The sequence below is a fragment of the Python bivittatus genome, unplaced genomic scaffold (assembly GCF_059951505.1).
Source record: "Python bivittatus isolate LINGU-HERP-01145 unplaced genomic scaffold, Pbiv_v1 ctg000200_np1212, whole genome shotgun sequence".
NCBI classification, from domain to species: Eukaryota; Metazoa; Chordata; class Lepidosauria; order Squamata; family Pythonidae; genus Python; species Python bivittatus.
The window spans coordinates 3,213,361-3,237,158 of record NW_028277040.1 but is presented as its reverse complement, the minus strand read 5'-3'; the positions used below and the strand labels follow the sequence as shown (position 1 = coordinate 3,237,158).

The window sequence follows — 23,798 nt, the reverse complement described above, 5'->3', positions numbered from 1 at the left end:
TTTATCCTTTGACAAGTCCGTGTGTGTGTGTGTGTGTGAAGGAGAGAGAGAGAGAGAGAGAGAGGCAGCAAAAAGTATGTTTCCCCTATACAGAGGGAATTTATAGAGTCAGAACAAGATACGTTTTGCTACAGACTCAAACTGTACTCTATGCTCTCAGTAGAAAGGTGTATATAAAGGGTCAGAAGTTACAGGTGAAGTGATATGGACAGTTGAAAACAAGCTGTAACTGCAGCTGATCATGGGTACAAGTTTAATGTTAAAAGCACCTTTACTGCTGAGCACCCTTACCTGAGAATAAACCCCATCGAATAAAGTGGGACTCACTTTTGAGAAATTAGGGAAGTATTTATCAACATCTGGCAGAAAGGTATCTTATTAGATTTAGTCTGTCCACAGTTGCAGGCATGCCCATGTGGATTTTTGAAGCTTCTAATTCAGATATCAAAAAAAGGATTTGAAAGTTCCCTCCGTAACTATGAAGCATGACATTACCATTTGAATAGCAGAAGCATAGAGACCTCCTGACTCTGCAAAATGAAATATATGTGTGTGTACTGGGGGAGGGGGGAATTCTACTGCCTGAAGTGTATTTAATAAATGAAGAAGTAGAATGATGAATGGCTAATCTTACACCTTTTTCTACAGAAAAGCAATACAGGATTTCTTTTAGTTTTGATTTAAAATGGGACCAATGTTGCTGTGCGGAGCAGGGCCAGCCCACCAGCATTCCATGCTTATGGTTCATTCTCCATCTTTACTAGACAGTAACTTGGACTGTTCTCTCCTGCTTTATTCTTTGAGAATGGTGCCCTCCAAAGTCTCTTGTACATACATAATATATTATTATCTATATAAGCATCAGCAGGTAGAGAATGAATTTACAATTAATGCTTAAGTTGAAATTATTAAGTTAAAATAATGTTTGACTGATGGTTGTTTATGTTGTGTCAGTAAGTATCTGAACAGAGAGGTAACCAAAAAAAACAACAAAAAAAACTGGAGAGAAACAGGACAAGCAAGAAATGATACTGCATGAACCCTGACAAATTGTTGTGGTTGTTTTCATACTGACAGTTCTCCCCCTCTTTTGCAGATTGATACCCTGGCAGGAGAATACCCTGCTGTAACTAATTACCTCTATGTCACTTACAATGGCCAGGTAAGTGCTGTCGTTTACTAGGTTACGGCTATTGTGTATTATGATGTATTTTCTCCCATTAGTATCTACTGACCTTGCAACTCAAATTCACTCACTCTGTAGACAGTTATAGTTTACAGCAGTTGGCACAGGCATAATCCCATTGGAGTACAGGTGGAAATGTTTTTCTATTATTTTTATTGAGGAAGTAAAAATATAGCTGGGGGCATTAAAGTCCTTTTGAACAAGCATAATAGATAAGGAATGAGAATTTACCCATAGCAGCACCGTTTTGTCTTCTGTGAACAACTAATATACAGCCTTTCTCTTTGCTGTGGATGGCCAAAGAGAATCTTAGCCGTATCAGTTTTACTTGCCAGTTTGCAGTGTGGAAGATTTTTTTTTTCTTTGTGAAATTTAATGTCTCGCTACCAAATCAATTTGTGGAGTCCACTATGTTGCAAGTGCAATGGGTGGTACTGTCCCATCTCATTTCATGCTAGTTATTGACAATGAATTGTATAATGAAAAAGCTAATTCCCTAGGTCCTTGTACAAATGGTTCTGATATATATGATTACTTCTAAGAACTTGGTAGAATTGGGGGAATGCAGCAGAATGGTTATAAAGTGAAAGACAGAATCTTAGGGGATGGGCTAACTTCTGCTGCCATGCCATTGAGCCATTAGGCATACACCAAAAATACTAGAGAACCATAAGGCCAAATCAGTCTGGGATTTATGTTTGAAAGAGTTGGGGACCAGCAATTAATTACTTGGGGGAAAGGCAACTGAGCAGTGAAAGCAATAGGAAGAATAGAGGCCATTCTTAGCTGAAGTAGCTGTGAAATGCAAGCACAAAGTACTGGAGAATGAATTACCTACCATCAAAGACAGCAAGGTGAATCGTGGGTAGACATTCAGCCAAGCATGGCAGAGGCAATTAATTTCTTATGCCATATTCTTGTAGGGTGAGCAGCAATTAGCCTGAGTCAAGGCCAGATGAAATGGAAATCAGTTAGTATGGGAGGTCCCATAAGTCTGTGGCAGTGCAGTGAAGCTCAGAAAGAGCTTGACAGACAATGACAGTAATAGATGAAACATTTAGTCTGCAGTCCTATTCACTCTTAATCTAGGAGTAAGTTCAGTTGCTTCAGTGGCTGTGGTTGGACTTAATGTGTGGCCAAGATTGTGGTCATGGTGAAGACTTTAATAATAGTCTGAAACTATGGTTTCTTTTAGGTTACCTTACTTGAACTATGGCTCTGGGTATCACCCAAACAAGGCCTGGGGTTAGACAATGGTTAACCCCCATTTCTGACATTCAGACAAAAAGCTATAAAGAGGAGCTGCTCCTGGCTCATTTTTATCTCCAATGAGTGCGTGGAGAAGATTCCTTCTGACAATATTGGACAGGAATTTGGGATAAAAAAAAAAAACATTACCTGATCAGGGTAGCCTACCACAGTACTATCTCAGAAGCTGTTATATTTACTGTAGGCCCTGTTCACACTACAGACTTATTGATGGGTGTCATGTGAACACCATAACCAAAGAAGCTAATCCAGGAAACTAACCCAATTTTAGCGTCTCCCACCTGTGAGAATTTTTAGGTATGGTCCTCTTCCATAACCCCAAATTCAGCAGCAAAGCGGTTAACTGTATCATAACCCCAGGGCTCTGTTTCATCTTGGACTGTGCCCCTATGTAAGCATACTCTGCAAGTCAATATTAATCATTTACAAGATGAAAACACTCATTTATTAAGTCATTATTCATCCCAATACCTTTCAGCAAGACCTAAACTGTGTCTTACATGACTGTACCAACTTCTTTAAAAGGGCCCTATATTAAGAAAAAAGTAAAGTAAGGCAAACAAGGTCAAATTAAACCCTGACAGTTTTATTTTTAGACAAAGAACTGTAAGGCAGAAGTGCTTTATTTCCATGAGCCCAGAGGATACTGCAGAAAATAATTCCCAGTGACTTCTCTTACTGTGTTCTATTTTAGGAGCATGATGTAAAATTTGATGACCATGGAATGATGGTGCTGGGCTGTGGACCATATCATATAGGTAAATCTTTCTTCTATTGCTTCTCCCCTTTTTTTCCAACTGAGAAGCTCCTTTAGCTGATACTCTCTTCTGTAATACCTTTTCCTGTAGTACTTGAACTCTATATGCCAAATTGCTATTTCATTGTTCTCAAGCATTTCATCTTGTAGCTTTAGAATCAAAGGATTCTAAAGTTTTCCAGATGGAGAATTTAGATTATTTCTAATAATATAATTTAGAGACCCAGAAGGGACTTACATAGAGGTAACTCTTAAGGATGATGAAGATGTGGTAACAGTAAATGGCCAGGGGGTCTTCTCTATTTCCTCATTTTTTCATAGCAATCCTCTCCCCCTTGCACTATTTGTCTTTATACTTTAATAGACACGATACTTATATGTATTAACATTTACTTCAAATAATGCTAACTAGCATTACCATTTAATTGAGATTTGAAATGACTAAAACTGCTTTTATATTTCATTGATTTGTTTACTGCATACTTGGAAGGACTGCTTCTGCTGAATCTATATCTGATTTCCTTGCACTGAGTGCACAATGAGAATATAGTGTATATATCTATGTATGAAACCCATTTGGAAATTCCACAAAAAATGTTGAGATCAAATGTAAGGCCAGAGGCCATAAATACATTCCACAATATTCACCACATTCCATGGTGAAGGCACGGGCAGAAAATATATTTATTCATTATGTTTTAGCTATGGTTTTAGACAATTTTTTTTCTATTAAGACATATAAATGGCTTGCAGCCAGACCTATCATATGTTACATTAATTTAAGAAGCTGCTATTCAGTGGATCCATTAACTACCCAGCAATTCACAAAGGCACTTCTTTTATCAAGGTAATACATATTGTCAGTGGATACAGGCATGATATTACAGCTGCAAACTTTCTTACTCCGACCTTGACATAGCAGTTGTTTTTTAAGCCTTCTGCCTAATGCTGTTTGTTAAAACCTCCAACTAGCTTTGGCTTTTTTCTTTTTTTGGCAGGAAGTAGTGTAGAGTTTGACTGGTGCGCTGTTTCTTGCATCCGCACATTGCGTCAGCTCTCCAAAAAGACAGTTGTGGTGAACTGCAACCCAGAGACAGTGAGCACTGATTTTGATGAATGTGACAGGCTTTACTTTGAGGAACTATCACTTGAGAGAATCTTGGACATCTACCAACAGGAGGTAATTCGTTTTAAAAATGGTTCCAAATAGCTTCAACCAAAGGAAAATCAAGACTTCATAAAACAAGCTAAATCATTTGTGAAGTCAAAGTCTTATTTCCCATTTTAGCAGGGCATTTCTTAAAGTTACTAGTTTTAGATACTGACATCATATTTTACAAGGCATTGTTAAACCTAGTAACTGCTTGGTAATGAATGCCAAATAAATATATAATTGTGTTTCAAAGATGATATATTGCACAATATGTAAAAGCTAATTTAATTATTTCACAGTTATTTATGGCATAAATTGTCCTGCCCTTGCTGAGCTTAGTTTCAACCTGTGACAGTAAAAGCAATTACACACATGCTTAATTTTATGCTTGAGGACAATGGTGTTGATACGAATGTGATTTTTCAAATGCTAAATATAAACTTAAGGACATCTGACATGTACGTATGTGTGATATAACAACTTCCATGAGATGCTTTGACTTTTTGTGACAGTCTGTCCTTTGCTAGGACTCCTCAAGATTGTTGTATTTTTTAATTGATTGCAAAATGGCACAAACAAACAAACAAACATTGCCATGTTGTTCCTAAAAGGATGACACTCTATACTTGTTTCCTACCTGGGCAATCCCAAGTAGGTTACAATGCAGTTCATCATACCTGCTCAGTTTTGTCCTTGTTTTCAGGGAAACCAGTGGAAGAGTTCTCAGCATGACTATGTAAGAGAAGCAAATAAGACCAGCTGCTTTTCTAAAAAGATAGAGATAGACCATGTACTAGAGGGTCACGATTCTTAGTTTGATTAAGAGATGCTCCTGGGTATATGTGGATGTGGGGAAGGGGGGAAAAAAACTGGTTACGCATACTATTATTAATGGCACTTGCCCAAAAATGAAACAGGATTTTATCATATTGTTTTACGGTCATATCATTCAGCTGCAATGCTTAGGTAAACCAAATATGGAGCTGCTATGAGTACCCAATCCTTTTGGATGGATTTTGGTGGAGGGAGGTGAAGAATACTGCCAGAAGCGGAGAAGAGTTTCTTCTCTTGCTTCTAACATTCTGACAGACGTATTGTTGGGGAAATGAAATGCTGAGACTGGTAGCAAATTTTGCATATAACATTCTATCTTCTGATTGCTCGTAGGCATGTGACGGCTGCATCATCTCTGTAGGAGGGCAGATCCCAAATAACCTAGCTGTACCACTTTACAGAAATGGAGTTAAAATTATGGGTACCAATCCACTGCAGATTGACCGTGCAGAAGATAGATCTATATTCTCAGCTGTTCTTGATGAGTTGCAGGTGGCCCAGGCACCCTGGAAAGCAGTCAGTTCCTTGGTGGGTAGACATATATGTAATCTAGGTTTAGTCACTAGTTGAAGCCAACATTCACAATTTAATTTTTGTGTGCATAATTGGAAGGTTGCATTTCTTCTCTAGCAATACTGTAGTATAAAGAAATAACAAGAAGCCTATTTTTTGCATAGGAAGTAGATAATTCAGCAACTTTTTTTTCTCATGTCCTCCTCCTTGTCAGGGGGTTTGACTTAAAAATGTGGAAAGAAAGAATGATTAATGGAATTCCAAGTAATGAGTAGTTTGAGCCTCATTGAAATAGAAAATGTTGGAGGATTCAAGGTTTTCTGCAGATATATCCAAATGCAGTTATATGAAAATCTTCAGGTTGGGGAAGGTTGAGTTTAGTGTTACCAGTGTTATAAATAAAGTATGTTTTCCAAATCTCTAGGAAGACGCTGTGGAATTTGCAAACTCCGTTGGCTACCCATGCTTGCTGAGACCTTCTTATGTTTTGAGGTAAAGCAGTTTTGTTAGCACAAGCAGAAATTCCTGCCTTGCTTGATTAAACTGAATAGATTGTCATACTAAGAATTCATACTTAGAAACTGAACAGTTTTAAATGCACATCTAATCAATGTAGAGACTGCAAGTATTTGTCCTGTTGGCTGCTCACTTAGTAAGCTGGAAGTAATGCCTTTTAGATTTAACATTGTCATGAAAACTTCAAGGTATATTAGACAAAGTATACTCTTCAGACACAAACTACAAACTATACTTATCTCATACCACCTTCACCAATGCAAGTTTTGGATCATTTACTTCCTGGTTTCCCAATTATATCCAGCTAACTCTAGAGTCTACTTACTGTCCCCGAGGCTGTTCTTCTCTTTTGTATCCTCATTTTCCTCTAACCTTTAATTTAAAGGACACAGACATATTTTTGCAAAACACAATACAAGTTCTAGAAGGGTCAAATTATATTTCTAGTTCCATTTCCAGTGGTGGCCACCCAGATGCTTCTAAGAATCCAATGTGCGGCACATGAAGGCAATAGTGCTCCCATGCTCTTTGACCCCTATACATATTTGGCATGCTAAAGGACATTCATTCCAAATATGGACTTTCCATTTAGCTACCATAGGTGTTAATAGAATTTATCCATGAATTTGTCTATATATGTGTTCATGTGTCTATGTGTGTATGTGTATATATGCATAGGAGGCAGACTGGACAAATTCATATGTATATGTACACCATGATACAATAAACATCTGAGCTAATGAACTTAATTTCCACTCGTTTTCTTCTCTTCTTCTTTCTACCACCTTTGCTTCACTTTTAGTCCGGTCTGCCTAAAACTCATTCAAAGCCATCCTGAGCTGCATTTCTTTTCCTTCACTTTCTTGCTTTCTGCTTCACCTCTCTCTGAGCAAATCAGCCAAGGAAGGTCCTTCAGGATTGCCACTGATACTCTGGCGTACCTGGTGGCATGACTGACCAGGCCTTAAGAGCTCATGCTGAGAAATGCTGAGGCCTTTGATGGCTGGAATCCCAAGATGAAAAACAACACCGTCAAATTGGTTCCTATAAATAGTCCACAAAATCTCTCTTTCCAATGCCAGGAAAGGGTGATTTCTTAACTGGAAAATTGAGTTTTGTAGCTTCAAGGCCCTGGAAGGTGCTGGCAATAAAATGATCATTCTCTGTGGCTAATACTCCTATAGATGGGCTTATTTTGTTTGTCTGTTCAGCAGCTTATTTGATCTCTCAGATATCCATGACTCCGTCTATTGCATAATAAGGAAGTATTGGGACAATATCTATCATTTCCTGACTCATATAAACATTAGCTGTAGCTACTATTATGTGACTGGTATGCAATGAAAGAATTATTGAATGCTCTGGATTCAATATTTGCTTTTGCAATTTATTGAATTAGGCTTTTTATCTGGAAAAGCAGCACATTAAATAATAAATGTTGAGTGACATATCATCAGCTCTTGGGGGTTGTATGTATATATTCCCCCCTGAAAAAGCAGGGATTTATTTACAATATTTTATACAATATAATGCAGCTGGATCCCATCTCAAGTTCAAGGGGGCTGCTTTGAACCAAGTCTGTAGTTGTTCCAAGTTGAACCAGGACTTCTACAAAGCAACCCAAATTAAGGAAGGAACCCTGTGAATGTATTGTCGAAGGCTTTCACAGCCGGCATACGATGGCTGGTGTGGGTCTTCCGGGCTGTGTGGCCGTGGTCTTGAAGTTTTGTTTCCTAACGTTTCGCCAGCACCTGTGACCGGCATCTTCAGAGTGCAGGAGCACAGACAGGAGCAGTTCTCCTGTCTGGGGGCACAGAGAGAACTGCTCCTGTCTGTGCTCCTGCACTCTGAAGATGCCAGTCACAGGTGCTGGCGAAACGTTAGGAAACAAAACTTCAAGACCACGGCCACACAGCCCGGAAGACCCACACCAGCCATCGAACCCTGTGAATGTTAAGCACTTTGGAGGGCTATGGAAATGCAGAATGCAGATTTTGCAAAAATTGCCACAGGTCTTGCATGCTTTCCCAAAACACCAGGATGAGGAGGGTAATAAGAAAAAAGAGTAGATTCAGGTGACTAACAAGTCTACTTTCTAATCATATGGAATGATTTTTCAAGGGCTTTCCAACTACTGTTTTGGAGGCATCCTTTGCCTACAGTGATACGATATAAAGAAGCAGACTAAATGGTAATTGCAGTGCATTGGTTCATTTGAAATAGCAACAGAAATCACTAGTAGATTTTATACATCATTTCCAAATGAAACTATTTCCTACAAGGGATCATCTGTGGCACTATGTTTTAGAAACTATACCCAAAGCAAAAAATGTAATAAACGGAGGCCGTGGAATCGAATGCAATTTAATTATGTCCAAAATTGATACATCCTTTTTGTATGTTTGTGAAAAGAAAAGAAAAAGACAAAGGGAGCCTTCAAGGAGGCTGCAGTTTCCTTGACATTGCTGTCTAACCAATCCTCTTCATCTCCCAAATGGTTAAAGACTTTTTTGGATAAGAACCTCCCATCCTTGTGGTCTGAAATTGGCAGGGTTATTTCCACAGAAGGGGCAGATGTTGTGTATTTCTAAAAGCAACACATTTATAGACAGTATTTAAGCCATATCACACGCATGGAGAAACTGGTATTTAAAGAAGACTCCAAAATTCCTGGACCTGTTTTTCTGAAACTGGCAGAAGGCAGGGGGGTCAGTAGGGAGTCAAAAAAGTCAAGATGGCAGCCACGACCATGTGATCAGCACCTTGCCATTTTTTAATGTGCATCACAACACACATAAAGGGAGGGGCTTTGATCGTATTGTTGTGGCCACCATTGTGGCTTTTTTTTTCCCCTGCAGACACCCTTGTCAGAAAGGTCTAAATTTTCTGTAAATTTCATCCATTTTGTTCTTACAAAAAAGAGAAGAGCCATAGCAATTTGTGTTTTTCCCATGCTAATCCATAGAAGACTCAAATCATGTTTTGTATTGGGCCCCAACCTGACATGGGCAGTCTCTGATTACATCTGAGATGAAGTTCCCATTTTCTGATGCCCCAAACAGAACCTGCAATAAGGGTAAAAAAATTAATGGAACTGACAGTCATCCATAATGCTTAATATTCTAAAAAAAAAATCAGACTATCATAGCAGTCTGGCATATTCTGGTTAATATAAATGCAACCAGATGCTTCTAGGAAATCTAAAATGTCATTCCAATTTGTTTTTGGGTTTTTTTTGGTTTTTTTTAAACCAACCTTGGTTTCCATAACTTTCCAGTCTAGTATGCTTCCCAGATAAAAATTGAAGCTCGGGGAAAAAAAAAAAAAAGATGCTGCTGCATTAAGGAGTCGTCTAATCAATGTTAATGGGGCTCTTCGCAATGCAGCATCTCTCTTTTTTTAGGATCTCACAGAAGCCTAAAAAATGGAGGCTGCTCTAAAGAATAGCAGAAAGGAACTGTTCGAAGTCTGAAGCTTTTATTCTGAATATTTGTCCCCAGTATGAGTCACCAGTTTGACACTCCTTGCTCCTCCTAGTTCCCATCATTGACAGTGGGAATGCATGGATAGGACTGCAAAAGCCTCCTGAGTGATCAGGCACGTTCAAAACTAGGCAGATAAATGTCAAAAACAACTTCCTGACACTTGGAAGAACCTGAATCCTGAAGAATTACCTCTAAATGTCAGCGTTCTTCAGTGTTCTGGTAATTTATCATAGCATGTTATTAGCTCATAAAAATGTAAGGAGGGGAAGAAAAATGCCTGGGAATGATGGTACCTTTGAAATGGCCCTAAGAATGTTCACATTCTCAACCCTCAACTTGCCACTTTCATTTCTTGATATCTCTTCAAGACAGGTGTATCTGCATCACGTTGACAATATTTTCAGTTAGGCCCTTCTATGTGAAAATGCTCTTTTTTTCTGTGTAACTATTTTCTGTCAAATATGTCCTATGGCAGCTGCTTTTCTTCCAAGACAGAGTTGACAAAAACCAAGCAAAGAGAAGAGAGTTGAATCAATGTGCAGGAATGTTCTAAATACTCCCTCCCCAAAGCTTAATGCAGCGAAGGGCTTATTCACAGATGAGAGGATAGGAAGAGAAATAGAGTTTGCTGAGCACAGTTTGCAAGTGCAAATGGAAACTGAGTTGAAGCTTTCCAATAATAAAAGGGAGGTGAAAAGGGATCCGAAGGATGCAACCCTGACACTGAATGAAGCAGGAAGAATGTTTAAGCAGGAAAAGGCATTTCTCCTATAGTGTAGCTATAAAAGGATATGTGCATAAGCCTTCATGATGCAATTAATTACGAATTACCTTTAAATAATTCATAACTTTTAAACTGGATTTTTAAAGCAGTCTAAAAATTCCAAAGCATGGAAAGAACTCATCTACGGATTATTTAAAAAAAATTTTTTTTTTAATTCTTATCTTCGCAAAGGAATTCGACACATACCTTTAAGCTAAGTCTTAATGAAGTTGAAACTATGATTTCCAGCTGGACCTAAAATAATAATAATAATTTTCTATATTCTTATAAGCATTCTACAAGAAATTGTTTACTCCAGGGGTCAAAATTACGCACATGTTGCAAAGTAATAGCTGGGTCAACAAAACATATCTGTAGTGCCAAATGTGTTTTGAATGCCAGTCTTTCTTAGCAGAGAAAGTGTTCCATGGATAAATTAGACAATTGGACTAGTTGTCTTGATGTTAGTGATCAGCAGTGAGAATTAAATGGGCTCTTTGTCTGCCCAGCTGACTCCAGTGAGATTTTTCCTTGTATTTTTTTTTCACAATGATTCAGAAGGAAGTTGGCAGCACCTTTTCCCACTAACAAATTTTATTAAAAGACATGAGCATTTGTGAGCTGCAGTTCACTTCATCAGATGCCTCAGATGCATGAGAGCTTAAGCCTTTTAATAAAGTTTGTTTGTGAGAAGAGATGCTACTGGATTCCTTCCAATTCTTTGCCACCATAGGCTAACATGGCTCTCCTCCCACAACCTCACAATTATTGTACCCTTCCTACTGTATCCAGGACTTGATGCCTCCCAGAGTAGCTGTAAATATATTAAGTATATATAATATATAAGTAATTAAGCCTTACTTAATAAGATTGAAGTATTGCTGAAATACTATCTGCTTAGTGCTTTGAGGTCTCAAAAATGCCACATAAATCCCAAATATCACTAATAGTAATTTGGGAGGAGATAGCCATCTATATTTAAATATTTCAATAATTAATTTTCTTCCTAAAAACCTTACGAGTTTTAGCTGTTGTGCTAGATTATTCCTTCCAGGGCACTGAACCAAATTTATTGGTATGGGAATTTCAAAGGCATTCCAAGACAATTGGAATAGGAATAGGAATAGGAAATAAAGATAATGTGCTTTATCTAGATAGTGACAGATGGAACATGACTCTGAAACAGTGCTTTATCCCTGTTCATGAATAGGAAGTTTCAAATTTGTCCCCTTGACAAGTTTAAGAGGGGGAAATTCATCTGAACCCAGGGTAAATTTTCTCTTACTTTTTGAGGGATGCGTATTTTTTCTTCTGAAGTCTGCAAATGTCAGCATTTATTTTCTTTTTAAAATGGCAAAACAACTATGCAGAATGCATATTTGGCTTCTGAGTTATCTGTCTGTTTCTGTTTATCTATATTCCCTAGTTTTTCAGAACCATCTCACTTGTATTCCAGTTGACAAGATGTTAACTGCAAAAATTATGATGATTTATTTTGGCATTAAGTTTTAATAGCACAATTATTTTAAAATTGCATCGGCCAGGTCTTATGTAAACCAGCCGTGAAAATTCGGTGCCCTTAAGTTAGACCGCATTTTACAAAGAAGCATTTCCAGCAAACACCAAGTTGTGTTTGAAAAGACTGAGCACAGAAATCCTTCTAGAACAGTGTTTCCCAACCTTGGCAACTTTAAGATGTGTGGATTTCAACTTCCAGAATTCCCCAGCAAGGTTGAGAAACACTGTTCTATACAGTAGAACGATTCCCAGCTCCTGGTCATTCCCTTTGGAGTATTCTTAGGCCTGTTCTCATGTTAGTGGTAAATAAGCAGTAGTACTGGTTTCCTTTGGAGAACAGTCCTTTCAGCTTTCCAGGTCTTCAGATAAAAGAACTTTTTGAATCTAAAACTGTTTTCTTTTATCTTTCCTGTTAGTGGTTCGGCAATGAATGTAGTACATACAGAGAAAGAAATGAAGAAATTCTTAGCAGAGGCAACCCGAGTTTCACAGGTATTACACCAAGCTTCCCTTCCCTTCCCTTCCCTTCCCTTCCCTTCCCTTCCCTTCCCTTCCCTTCCCTTCCCTTCCCTTCCCTTCCCTTCCCTTCCCTTCCCTTCCCACTGCTACAAGTCAACTGTTATATTTTCCATTAATTGGTCCTCATTTTTTCGTACATTTGATTACTGATTGTTTCAGGATGTGAGGTAATTTGAATATATTTAACTTAATTATCCATTCCTTATTGATCTGTATTGTTCTATCTTACCTATGTTTATAGTGACTACTGCCCTTATATCGAGCTAACTGACAGGAAACAGACTTGATTTCTAAAATTTTCTTTATATTCCTACTAGCATGTTGATGGTAAATTCTGAAGAGGTTATCATACCTCAGTCCACAATCATATCTCTGTTCCATAGACGTGCCTCGGAGAAGAGTTTAGAAGTTCAGGAATGACTTAGCTTGCATTTCTTTTATACAACACTGTACAATGCTGTGTTTCTGCTGAGTTGCTTCTGTAATTGTCACTGACATTGATGTTTTAGAAATAATGAAGCTGTAGGATAGGTAGGTAATCCCCTAACCTGATTAAGATGTCTACGGATGCTTACCAGCGTAACCAATTGCTAATTACCTGGACGTGCCTCTCTCGATCTCAGCAGAGAAAGCCAAAGCAGGCTGGATTATACCACAGCGTATAGTACGCCCTCTGGGAAATTCTGTAGTGGGGAATAGCTGGAAAGAGCATTCCCTCACTGCCAGATGTAGACATCATTTCCCACTGCCCTCCATCCTGTTCAATATCTACAGCTAATCCTTTAGGCAGTGGAACAAATGGGACCCAGCTGGAGGACAGGGAGGCAATGTTTTAATTTAAAAATCAGGGCGTACTACAGTACAAAGGTATCTTGCTTCAGGTTTAGCAGAAAGTTCTAATTCAGATGAACAGACCAATCTATATTCACCCAGGCAGCAGATTCTATAGGTTTGGAAAGTTATGGCTGTTTTAAATCTCTTTAGGGAGAGAGGTGGGGAGAAGTTTGCTGAGGGCTAGACATGTTTTCATATCATGATATCTCTGCTCAGCAGGCACCTGGGAAGAAAGGAGCCCCTTTTCACTCAGAATTGGCAGAGGCATCAGTGAACATCAGGAGCAGAGACCCCTTAGCACATCGTGCTGGAAACATTCACTTCAGGGGTAGAAACAAGGGATTGCTAATAAACAAAATCTGTCTCTCAAACCTGACACTGAGAAATGTTTTGCCCCATTTTAAATATATCTCTAAGCAGATAACTTTCATTTTTAAGTAAACCACTCTCTGTCACTGTACCTGTCCTGTGGAGCAGCTTTGGATGGGCTGGATCCTGTGGGCCTTTTGCACAGTTTGCACAAAGATCCAGATGTTCCCCCGAGCATTTGGGTGGGGAGGTTAAGGAAGCCCCATTATCTGATTGCATTGCCTTAGCGATTGGAAGATGAATGGCTTTCAACCTCAGGGATGCTTTAGAGGGATCCTGTTTCTTAAAGTGAGGTCCTAGGACCCCTGGGTGGTTTCCCAAGACCCTCTCAGAGGTTTGCAAAATCAAAATTATTTGCCAGCCTATGTTGAAAAATAACACAATGTTAAAAGCCCATCAAACAATCATGAGAAGCAAATACGCCATTTTTAATTTTTAATACAGTAAATATAGATAAATATAATCCATACAAACAAAAACTCTTTTGGGGTCCTCCATAATTTTTAAAAGTGGGAAGGGGTCCTGAGAGAAAAAAAGTTTAAGAAACACTACTTTAGAGCATGGTTTTGGAATATTTCAGTTTTTAATTCGCACATTGCCCAGAGTCATTTTGATGGGGTAAGTCACTATATACATTGTTTAAATACATACATGCTAAGATAGACCATAAGGAACTGTCCTTAGGGCCACCACTGGGAAGAGGACATCAGGGACATATCTGGACTTTATTTCTCCATTTACAGAAAGAGGATCAGATGAAAGACTGGGCAGTGCATTCTTTTCAAGACTGACCTTTCGTCAGGACTTCAGCTTTCACAAACGAGCCGGCCAGCAGCTTCTATTGAGCCACTTAGGCTAGATTTCCAAGAGCTTAGCCTCCAACATACCAATCACATTTGGACATCTGGTTCCAGCTGGGACCACTCTCCTCTTTAGAAAATGTGGTGCTCTGTGTGATTGGCTTAGTGTCACCCACTGAATGTGTGTTGAGAATCAGAAGTACAGTTAAGGTTTATTGAGAGCTGCTTCTGTGCCTGCCTGGTTTCCTGGACCATGAGATTGCCATCAGTGCTCTCTCCCCATCACAGTCTCTTGACTGATGCTGCCAGGATTTCAGATTCAGAGAAAAGCAGCAAACAAGAAAATTCTGGAATTATTCCAAGTAAAGGCTCTTAGCAGATACCTCTGAAAAATGATTGAACTAGACTTTATGCAATTCTGAATGATAGCCCATGAAAATGGATAGCCATGATAGGGCATCCATGATGGGAAGAGGTATCAGGGTTGTCAGGACAAGATCTGGGCAGAAGCCCAGGATCTTATGCAGCAGAATGAGTAGGAGAAACCCCAGATGCCTCAGACTCAGCTTACTACATCTTGAAATCAATAACTTAAATCTAAATATCCCCTCTCCAACACAATTGAGTCAAAGTACGTGGCAGCACCTAGCCAATTTCAGCTGTTTTCAAAAGGCTAAGCGAGGTTATTACTTGGATAGGAGACCACCAGGAAATCCCAGGGATGTAGATTAGCCTCAGAAATTAAAAAAATATATATCTGAGAAGAAGGCAATGGCAAATCAGTGGTAAATTCCATATTGCTGTGGACATGTCTATACAGGCACCAGGAGTTGAGCCAGTCACCAGAAAAAGCTTACTATTGAAGTCCAGATTAAGCCCCCCTACCACTATATCACTGGGAAGAGAGAACAAAACCCCCTTTTTCCTGTATTCCCCACACGATGCTATTTTTCTCATTCAGTCCTGATTTCTTCTGTCATCTCTCCTTTTTCCTTGCCCTGTCACATCTCCTCATCAGCATCTTACCTGTTCGCAATCTTGCCAAGCAGTGGTGAAGAAAGAGTTGTACCGAGTCAGGTTCCTGGTAGCCTGGCATGGTGTAGCTTTTATGCTTCCTGCTTTTCCATCCAGGCTGCTTTCCTGCCAATTCAGAGAGCTAACTTTTCTATTGCACTGATTTCTTATCCTGCTCATTGAAGACAAGTTCTTCGTGTGTTATATCCCTGTGTAACACCAACGCCATTGGTGGTGTTTCTGTAACAAAAGAATCATAAATCCCTGTGCTCAGCAGCTTGTGATTTAAATTTCCACAAAGGGGAAAGAACAAGGACGGGAGGAGAGACTGTAAAGTGTCTTACTGCTTTCACCATTTGGCTAAGGTGGTCCAGGGTTTCAGTTGTGGGCATTAGTGATAGGCCAAGTTCTAGCAAAGATAGGAAAGCTGAAAAACGGTGCCAAGGTCTGTTCGGGAACTGCGGATTCTAAGGAAGAATGTGAACTCAATAGGTTGCACCCTGTGGGCACACAGTTCTAAGCATGTGGGTCAAAAGGAAAAAACAAACAAACCTAGGCTCCTTCAGAAGTGAGAAAGCAATGAAACAAAGACACTGGATAAGGATGCACAATAAAAGAGAGGACAAGGCTATGGAGGCACTGGCAAGTAAAAAAAGGAAACGTAAAAGTTAAGGAAGATTATCAAATGATCACAGATGTGACAAGACAAAAGGGGGAAAATGCAGAAATCTAAGAAAGGCATGGATCAGAGGATATCCTCCTTCTTGATACTAACATGAATATGAGATTGTTTTAACTTATTTTTGTACTGGTCTTGGATTGTAATAGAATAAAAGATATATTGATAGATTGATTGAACATGCAGATTGTGCGAAACAAGCACCACAAATCTCTCTGGGTTAGTCAGAAGTAAAGCTTATTAGAAGCGTTTGCAAAGGCTGGTGGGCTTCATTGCAAATAAGAAGCCACACCCACGTACACACTCCGGCCTAATTATATACATTCCCGATCGCAAGTCCCTCCCCTTTTCCCCATTGGCTAAGGTACTCAGGGTGTACACTCTTTCCGGCCGCTCTATGATTTCTTCCTGGTCCCTCCCACCTCATCCATTGCAAGTCTATGATAATTTGCTCAAGGTTTCAGCTAATTGCATTATACTGATAAAGATTGCCCCAGGTTAAATTAAAGATTGCTCCATTGTCCCACACAAGGAGACAACTTCCTCTCCATCTGCCACTATCTGATAACCATAACACTTAACACTACTTCCTTCTCTCTCACACAGCTGCACTCTTAGCATGCTCAAGCTACTATTTCTTTGTCAATAATAACATATTTTATCCATCTCTCACAAGATGAAGTGCAAGAAGGCACAATTAAAGCTTGAATGGTCTACATTACTTGTGAAGTGGGATGAACTTCATTAATGCATGTAATTTACATACACAGATTAGGCTCTGTTAGAATCTTTCTCCCTACTCACCAAAGTCCATATCTTCTAAAACTTTAAACAGGAAAGGCCAATTAAGATTATCAAAAGCTTTCTCTGCATCCAAAAAGATAGCACTGCTTGTTTTTCATTACGCTGTTCCAGATATTCTATAATATCCAGTACTGTTCTCTTAATTGTCTCTTAGGTAAAAATCCACACTGATCTTCATGAACAAAGTCTTGTAAAATTATTTTTAGTCCATTTGCCAAACTTGTTGTAAACAATTTATAGTCATTTTTCTTTGCATTTTTTTTTCACATTAGAAGAAATGTTAAAAATATTATTTTTCTAGAGTATTAAAGGATATGTTGCCCAATCCTCCCTTTTTTATTTGTGTTCTACCTCATGTTCTTCTGTATATTCTTTCTGATTTTAGAAGGATAGTTTCTAAAAATAAATTCCAGAACTGAGTACATTTTATGATGGTTTTGCTTCTGTTGTTTTGTGTTTCCCCCTTCCAAACATACCAATGTACACAAATCCATTGTATACACTGATGAAATCCTTTTTTAAAAAATCAATTGTTCTTATTGTGCTCTATTTTATCATTATACAGTGGATTTTTTTTTTTAAAAAAAGGTCCAATATATTGGGAACTGTCATGAATTTCACATTACAGTGGGCAATACAAAGTCTGGAAGATTGCAGATTGCTAGTACATCAGTGACACTCTGAAAACAAGACCTGTTAAACCCTAGACCAAAGAAATTTGGGGTGGGAAGAACCTTGCAAGCAAATGATGCATAAATTGACTATCTCTCTTCCTACCACCTCTACAGCAGATTGTATATAGGAATTATGGGAGGCTGGGTGGAATTTATCCATGTTTTTCTTCTTTCTTCCCAAGGTGTCATGAACCAAGAAGAGTGTGATGGTGGGAAAAGAAGTCTCTGTAGGAATACAACATTGAAGGCTGCAATTGCCAATTGTACCCATGAAGGGGGGGGGGTGAGGGGAGGGAATGATTGACTTTCCACACATGAAGTGATTTAATGCAGACTTTGACAGCCACAGTGTACACTCAGGTCTGCATTCCTTTAAAATTAGTGAGATGTGTGTAATTGATTTCAGTGTTGTTACAACTGTTTTAATTTCCATTTTAAACTCTCCAGAGCCATGAAGACTTTGTGAGAGCAATTTTCTTACTTTTTTTTTCTTTTTTACTTTACCTCTTCATTTCAGTTAAATATTTCTTAAAGTTTTCTAACTTGAATGCTGAATACATTCACTCTTTATAATAACAGGAACACCCTGTTGTCCTAACAAAATTCATTGAAGGAGCTCGAGAGGTGGAAATGGATGCAGTTGCAAAGAATGGAAAGGTAGACATTTCTCTGCTTTGCTTTTTCTTCCTGGATTTATAAAACAATCGTAGAGAGACTTGACAAATGTTCCATTTTAAACTCTAGATAGATGTTCTTTACAGATGAGCTAAACAAAGGCAGACTGAACACAGATTTTATATAACCACCTAGCCTTGAGAAATATTTTGTCAGTAAGCTGTTTTTTCCAGTATGAGCTTCTTTCAAGATCATATTGCTTGCTTTTGCTCTTTAGAATTACTTTCATTGTTTTCAGTTTCAGCAGGGAACATTGCATTTACCTAACACTGTTTGTAACACATTGAAAAGCTGTCACCTTTGCTTATTTGCCTTTCAACTTTCCATGGTATACTGCTGGGTGCACTGTTCAGTGACAATAACCTTTCCCTAAAAACCTCACGAAGGCCATTAGATACTGGGCATCTTTCTCTGCCTTAATGTATAGTAGTGCTATAACAGATTAGTCTGATAACCCACACAGTACAAGATATTTATCATTGCCACTGACCATAGCAATTTGATAGACATTCCCTGAATTTTGTGTAGGGGAAAAAAATGACACAATCCTGATTGGAATCCTCCAGCATTGACATTCAGCATTTTTCCTGCTTCTGCTGATCACAGAGTTTACAAAACACTGCAGACTTCTGGATTTCCCAGAAAAATTGCATTTTGAAGGGCCACAGCTCAAATTCATGACCTAACCATTTCTCATTTGTCTGGTCACCACGTTGAATACTCTTCTTTTTCTCACAGTTAATTTGGCAGTTCTCTCATTCCCTGGTCCCATAACTCTCTTCTGTGTAGGGAAGAGCCCTGGCTGAAATCCTCTAACTAATTCACTGAATCATATTTAGCAGAGCATATATGTGTAACACATAGAACCAAGCCCACGGAGCCAAATGCTTACAGTCCAAATGTTCATGTCAGGTCTATTAAGGAATGACATGCTGTGACAAAAAATGTGTCTCTCTGTGCTTTCCCTCCTGATTGTGAAGGAAAAGAGAAGAAAGGAGGAAATACCTTTTCCGATCAGGGAAAAGTGAAGCAGAGACAAATAGATGAAAGAAAGAGGTTGTGTAATCCCTCTATGTCTCCCATTTATCCCTACTAAGTGAAGAGAGCGAAATGTATCTTTAGCAGGATTTTATAAGTCCACCAATGTGCATTAATTGTGCTTAGAAACCTCAAACCTAGAAACCTGTTATGCTGTTCTGACATTATCCATATGCAGAAGGACCTAGCAGATGTAATTGGTAGTGGTAATAATAAATATTATTATTAATGATAACAAGCCATTCTTGTTGTTTGAAGTGCTCTGCATATATTTTCTGTCTTTACAATGACCCTGTAAAAATGTCAGTATCATCATATTGGAGCAGGAGGAAGGACTGAGTCAGAATGACTCTCCTAAGTTCATGAGATTTGTGAGTGAGATGTAAATTTCTTCACTGATTGCTCAGTTCTTTAACCCTTGTGCTAAATTACTTCTCTGAAGCCAGGAGATATCTAGAAAAATAATTCAGTTAAATCCAACTTTAAAAAAAAAAAAAATCTGAATCAGGGACAAATTGCCAATTCTAAAATTATAGAACAAAATTATGTTTACAATGCAATCCTATACATGTCATTTAATCCCAGTTGTGTATACTGTATATACACAATATCCATAATTGTCTATACTGGAAGAAGACTGGAAAGATAAAATATTTGGGGTTTATGGTAGTTGCACATAAGCTAAAGTATATAGTTAAACATGGCACAGGTTAGTTAATTCTAGAAAACCATCTAGGTGTATTCATATAATGCATGCATATTTTTGTTTGATAGTAACTTCACCTATTATAGATTGCATGTTTAGAACTGGCTAAACCAAAGATTTCAGAGTATTATAAAATGACTGCATTTTCCTGGCTCTTTGGAACAGGTTGTCTGCCATGCCATCTCTGAGCACGTTGAAGATGCAGGAGTTCATTCTGGAGATGCTACTTTGATGTTTCCTGCACAAACGATTAGCCAAGGAGCCTTAGAGAAGGTCAACATTTGGATAACTAGATAACTAATTACTAGACGGAAGGGCACCATGGGACTAAAATGCATGAAGTTCTAAAAATTCATCTGAAAACTGTTAAACTACACTATCTATGAGAATATTCAGACTCCCCAATTGAAACAATTCCTATATTAAGCCATCTGAATATTAAAATAGTTGCACGCTTTTCTGATAATCAGTATAGCTAATACTGTTTTATATGACAATATAGGTTTGTTTATGGCTACAGAGTAGAATTCAATATCTCTCTCAGCTTTTTTTTTTTTTTTAAGGAAATTGCTAGAATGTATTCTAATTTAGAGCAAACATATTATCTCAGAACACCCTTCATCAGCCTGGTGTCCTCCAAGAATACTGGGCTTTAATTTCTATAATCACAGCCCAGTTTGGTAAAAGCTGGGAGATGATGGCAGCTGAAGTCCAAGATATCTGGGCACCATATTGGAGACAGCTATTACAAAGCAATATTATTTGTATTTTATCACTGCATAATATACACTAATTTAAAGACTTACTAGCCTTGCATAACATGTTGGCTCCCTTGTTTTATGGAGAGTTGTAGCAACAAAACAGGCAGGCAAATATCTAGCCAGGATCTGGATGGGGATCAACAGGCTTCAGTTGAACCCTGGCAAGACTGAGTGACTTTGAGTTCGGGGTCCTGCCAGTTCTGGGACTATACCATCTTTGTTGCTGGATGGGGTAGCACTGCCCTGGACAGACCCAGTGCACAATTTGGGGGTCCTCCTTGACTTGCCACTCTTGCTCGAAGAGCAGGTGGCAGTCGCGGCTGGGGGGCCTTCGCACAACTCCGTGTTGTGCACCAATTGCACCCTTTCCTGGATTGGGAGGCTCTGCTCACAGTCACTCATGCTCTAGTCACCTCCTGTGGAGTCCTTGGGGTTCTCTGAGCTTGGTTGTTTTCTTGCAAATGTTTTGTTACCCGGCTAGGTAACATCTTCAGTGCTAGAATGGGATGGGGGTTGCTCTCTGTTTATATGCTGTGGCATGCCCTGCCAGTGCTGGTGGGGGTGGGGGTTTTGTTTTGTTTTATTTTTTCCCTCTGGTAGTTCCTTGATTAGGGTATTATTTACTTCTGATTGTATGTCTGGTGATAATCTTGGTGTTAATCTCTGCTTATCTGGGTGATGATTGCTGGTGAGGAGATGTTCTGGTCTTTTGTTTTCCTTTCTATTATCTCTTTTGAATAGTGTGTAGATGCTGTTTATCTCTATGTGTCTGTCGATGGCTGCCTTGTCTGAATACCAAGCTTCCAAGAATTCCCTTGCATTTTTGGATTTAGCTTGGTCTAAGATGCTGACAGTTTCCCAGCTGAAACTATGGTTAAGTCTGTCCATGTAGATTATCACCAGACATACAATCAGCAGTAAACAATACCCTAATCAAACAGAGAGCAAACCCCATCCCATTCTAGCATTGAAGATGTTACCTAGCCAGGTAACGAAACGTTTGCAAGAAAACCACCAAGCTCAGAGGACCCCAAGGACTCCACAGTTCAACCCTGAGCTACACATATTCTCTTCTATTGCTAGTCACCTCCAGATTGGACTACTGTAATGTGCTCTACATGGGGCTGCCCTTGAAGAATATCCAGAAGCTTCAACTGGTGCAGAATGCGACAGCACAGGTAGTTCTGTGTGCTCCTAGAAGAGCACACGTTACACCTCTGCTTCACAAGTTGCATTGGCTGTCGGTTTGCTTCCCAATTCAAGGTGTTAGTTTGGATCTTTAAAGCCCTTCATGGCATGGGGCCGGGTTATCTGAGGGACTGCCTCTCCCCGATCATGTCAGCCTACCCCATTAGATCAGTCAGGGAAGGTATGCTATGCATTTTACCTTTAACGGATTTTTATTATTTGGGAGGGGGCTGAATAAGTAATGATGTGTTTTCATTTACTCTTATAGGTGAAAATTGCAACCAGAAAGATTGCTGATGCCTTTGCTATCTCTGGACCATTCAACGTCCAGTTTCTCATCAGGGGAAATGATGTGCTGGTGAGGCCTTTTTGAATGTAGAAAATAGTAGATCATCATAATAAATGGCACATTTTCCAAGAAGACCTCTTTTTCTTCGTGCACACCTGGCAAAAAACAACCAAGGCTGTTGCTGCTGTTTTCTGCACAGCACAAGCCAGCGCAAGGCCTATAATACCTGCCTTGTTTGATGTCACATGGGTGTACAGAATGTGCCATTGATACTCTTTGTCAGTCACTGTTCTAGAAGGCATTTTGTGGTACAATTTTGAGAGAACAGCTCTGTTTGCCCACATTATACAGTAATTTGAGAAGAAAGCAAGCCCTGTAGAATTGCCGTCTGTCAGCAAGCACGTTAGCTCAGCACTTGGCTTAAATCAGATCAGTACTAAATAAGATTTGTAAGAATGTTATAAGCGACTCATCTTATTGGCCTGGCACAAGTCTGACTCTGCAATATACAGAGCTTGCTATTTTGCTACCTTGGGTTATTATGGATAGCTCAAAAACAAATAGAATAGAAGGAAATGTAAAGAGGATATTTGTCTTCCAAGTATTCTTGCTTACAGAATGGTTCATTCCTACCTACTACTATCTTAGATACAATATTAATTGTAGGAATGGAGAGGGAACAATGTCAGGACTGCAAGAGCTAGAGAGGGGGAATTTAGTATTTCTACTTCTCCATGATTTTAATGAAACTTACCCTTACTCCAGGTATTATACAGTAGCTATCAGTAGATAAGCATTCCAGGTGCCATTAACAGAGGAAGTTTTTTTGTCAGGATGAGAACAGATTCTGTCTGCCCCTGACCTTAATCCTTCTTAGCTTTTTCCCAACCTACAGTTAGTATATATATATATATTTAAAATATGCTTGTTGGCTGAAGCCAGCTGTTAATATTGCATTTGGTTTGTTCCACCACCCTCATCCAGGATATCTTCCCCTAAAGTCCAGAAAAGCAATTTAGCTGCTGTCACACCCACTCTCACTATGGATATGCTGAAGGCCCACTTCAATCAGACAATTCCACTCCTCTGCCCCACTACAATAAGATCATGCCATCAGTTGGAAAAACAAAACAAAAATAAACGTATGCTATTACATGTATTATTGGTAGGCCGGTATAATACCTTCCATTGTATACAAAGAGAGCTGTTTTCACAAACACCTGATCTTGCTTGAACCTAGCAAGCTGAAACTTCAGAGTGATCATGGTGAGGCCAAAGTTTTCAGTGTGGTTCACCTTATGACTCAGTTCTAGTCCTGTCTCACCCCCAGTCCTTTGATAATCCTTCCTTCACCCTTTTATTGTTACATACTTCATTTATTCATCTTCTAATCTTGTCATGTTTGTTGGAAGATGTAATTTGTATAGATTTGGGAAATAATAACCAAGCTGGAA

General features: G+C 39.0%; 1 protein-coding gene across 1 annotated transcript in view; it reads left to right on the top strand.

Annotated features, from left to right (window-relative positions):
- CPS1 (carbamoyl-phosphate synthase 1) overlaps positions 1–23,798 on the top strand; it is a 136,936-nt gene that overhangs the window by 92,040 nt on the left and 21,098 nt on the right. Inside the window, exons 23-31 of the mRNA XM_007421662.2 lie at positions 1,097–1,162; positions 3,150–3,213; positions 4,211–4,392; positions 5,533–5,727; positions 6,137–6,204; positions 12,411–12,486; positions 18,267–18,344; positions 20,272–20,379; positions 22,324–22,413. Coding sequence (XP_007421724.2) covers positions 1,097–1,162; positions 3,150–3,213; positions 4,211–4,392; positions 5,533–5,727; positions 6,137–6,204; positions 12,411–12,486; positions 18,267–18,344; positions 20,272–20,379; positions 22,324–22,413 — 927 coding nt within the window. The remainder of the gene's footprint in view (positions 1–1,096; positions 1,163–3,149; positions 3,214–4,210; positions 4,393–5,532; positions 5,728–6,136; positions 6,205–12,410; positions 12,487–18,266; positions 18,345–20,271; positions 20,380–22,323; positions 22,414–23,798) is intronic.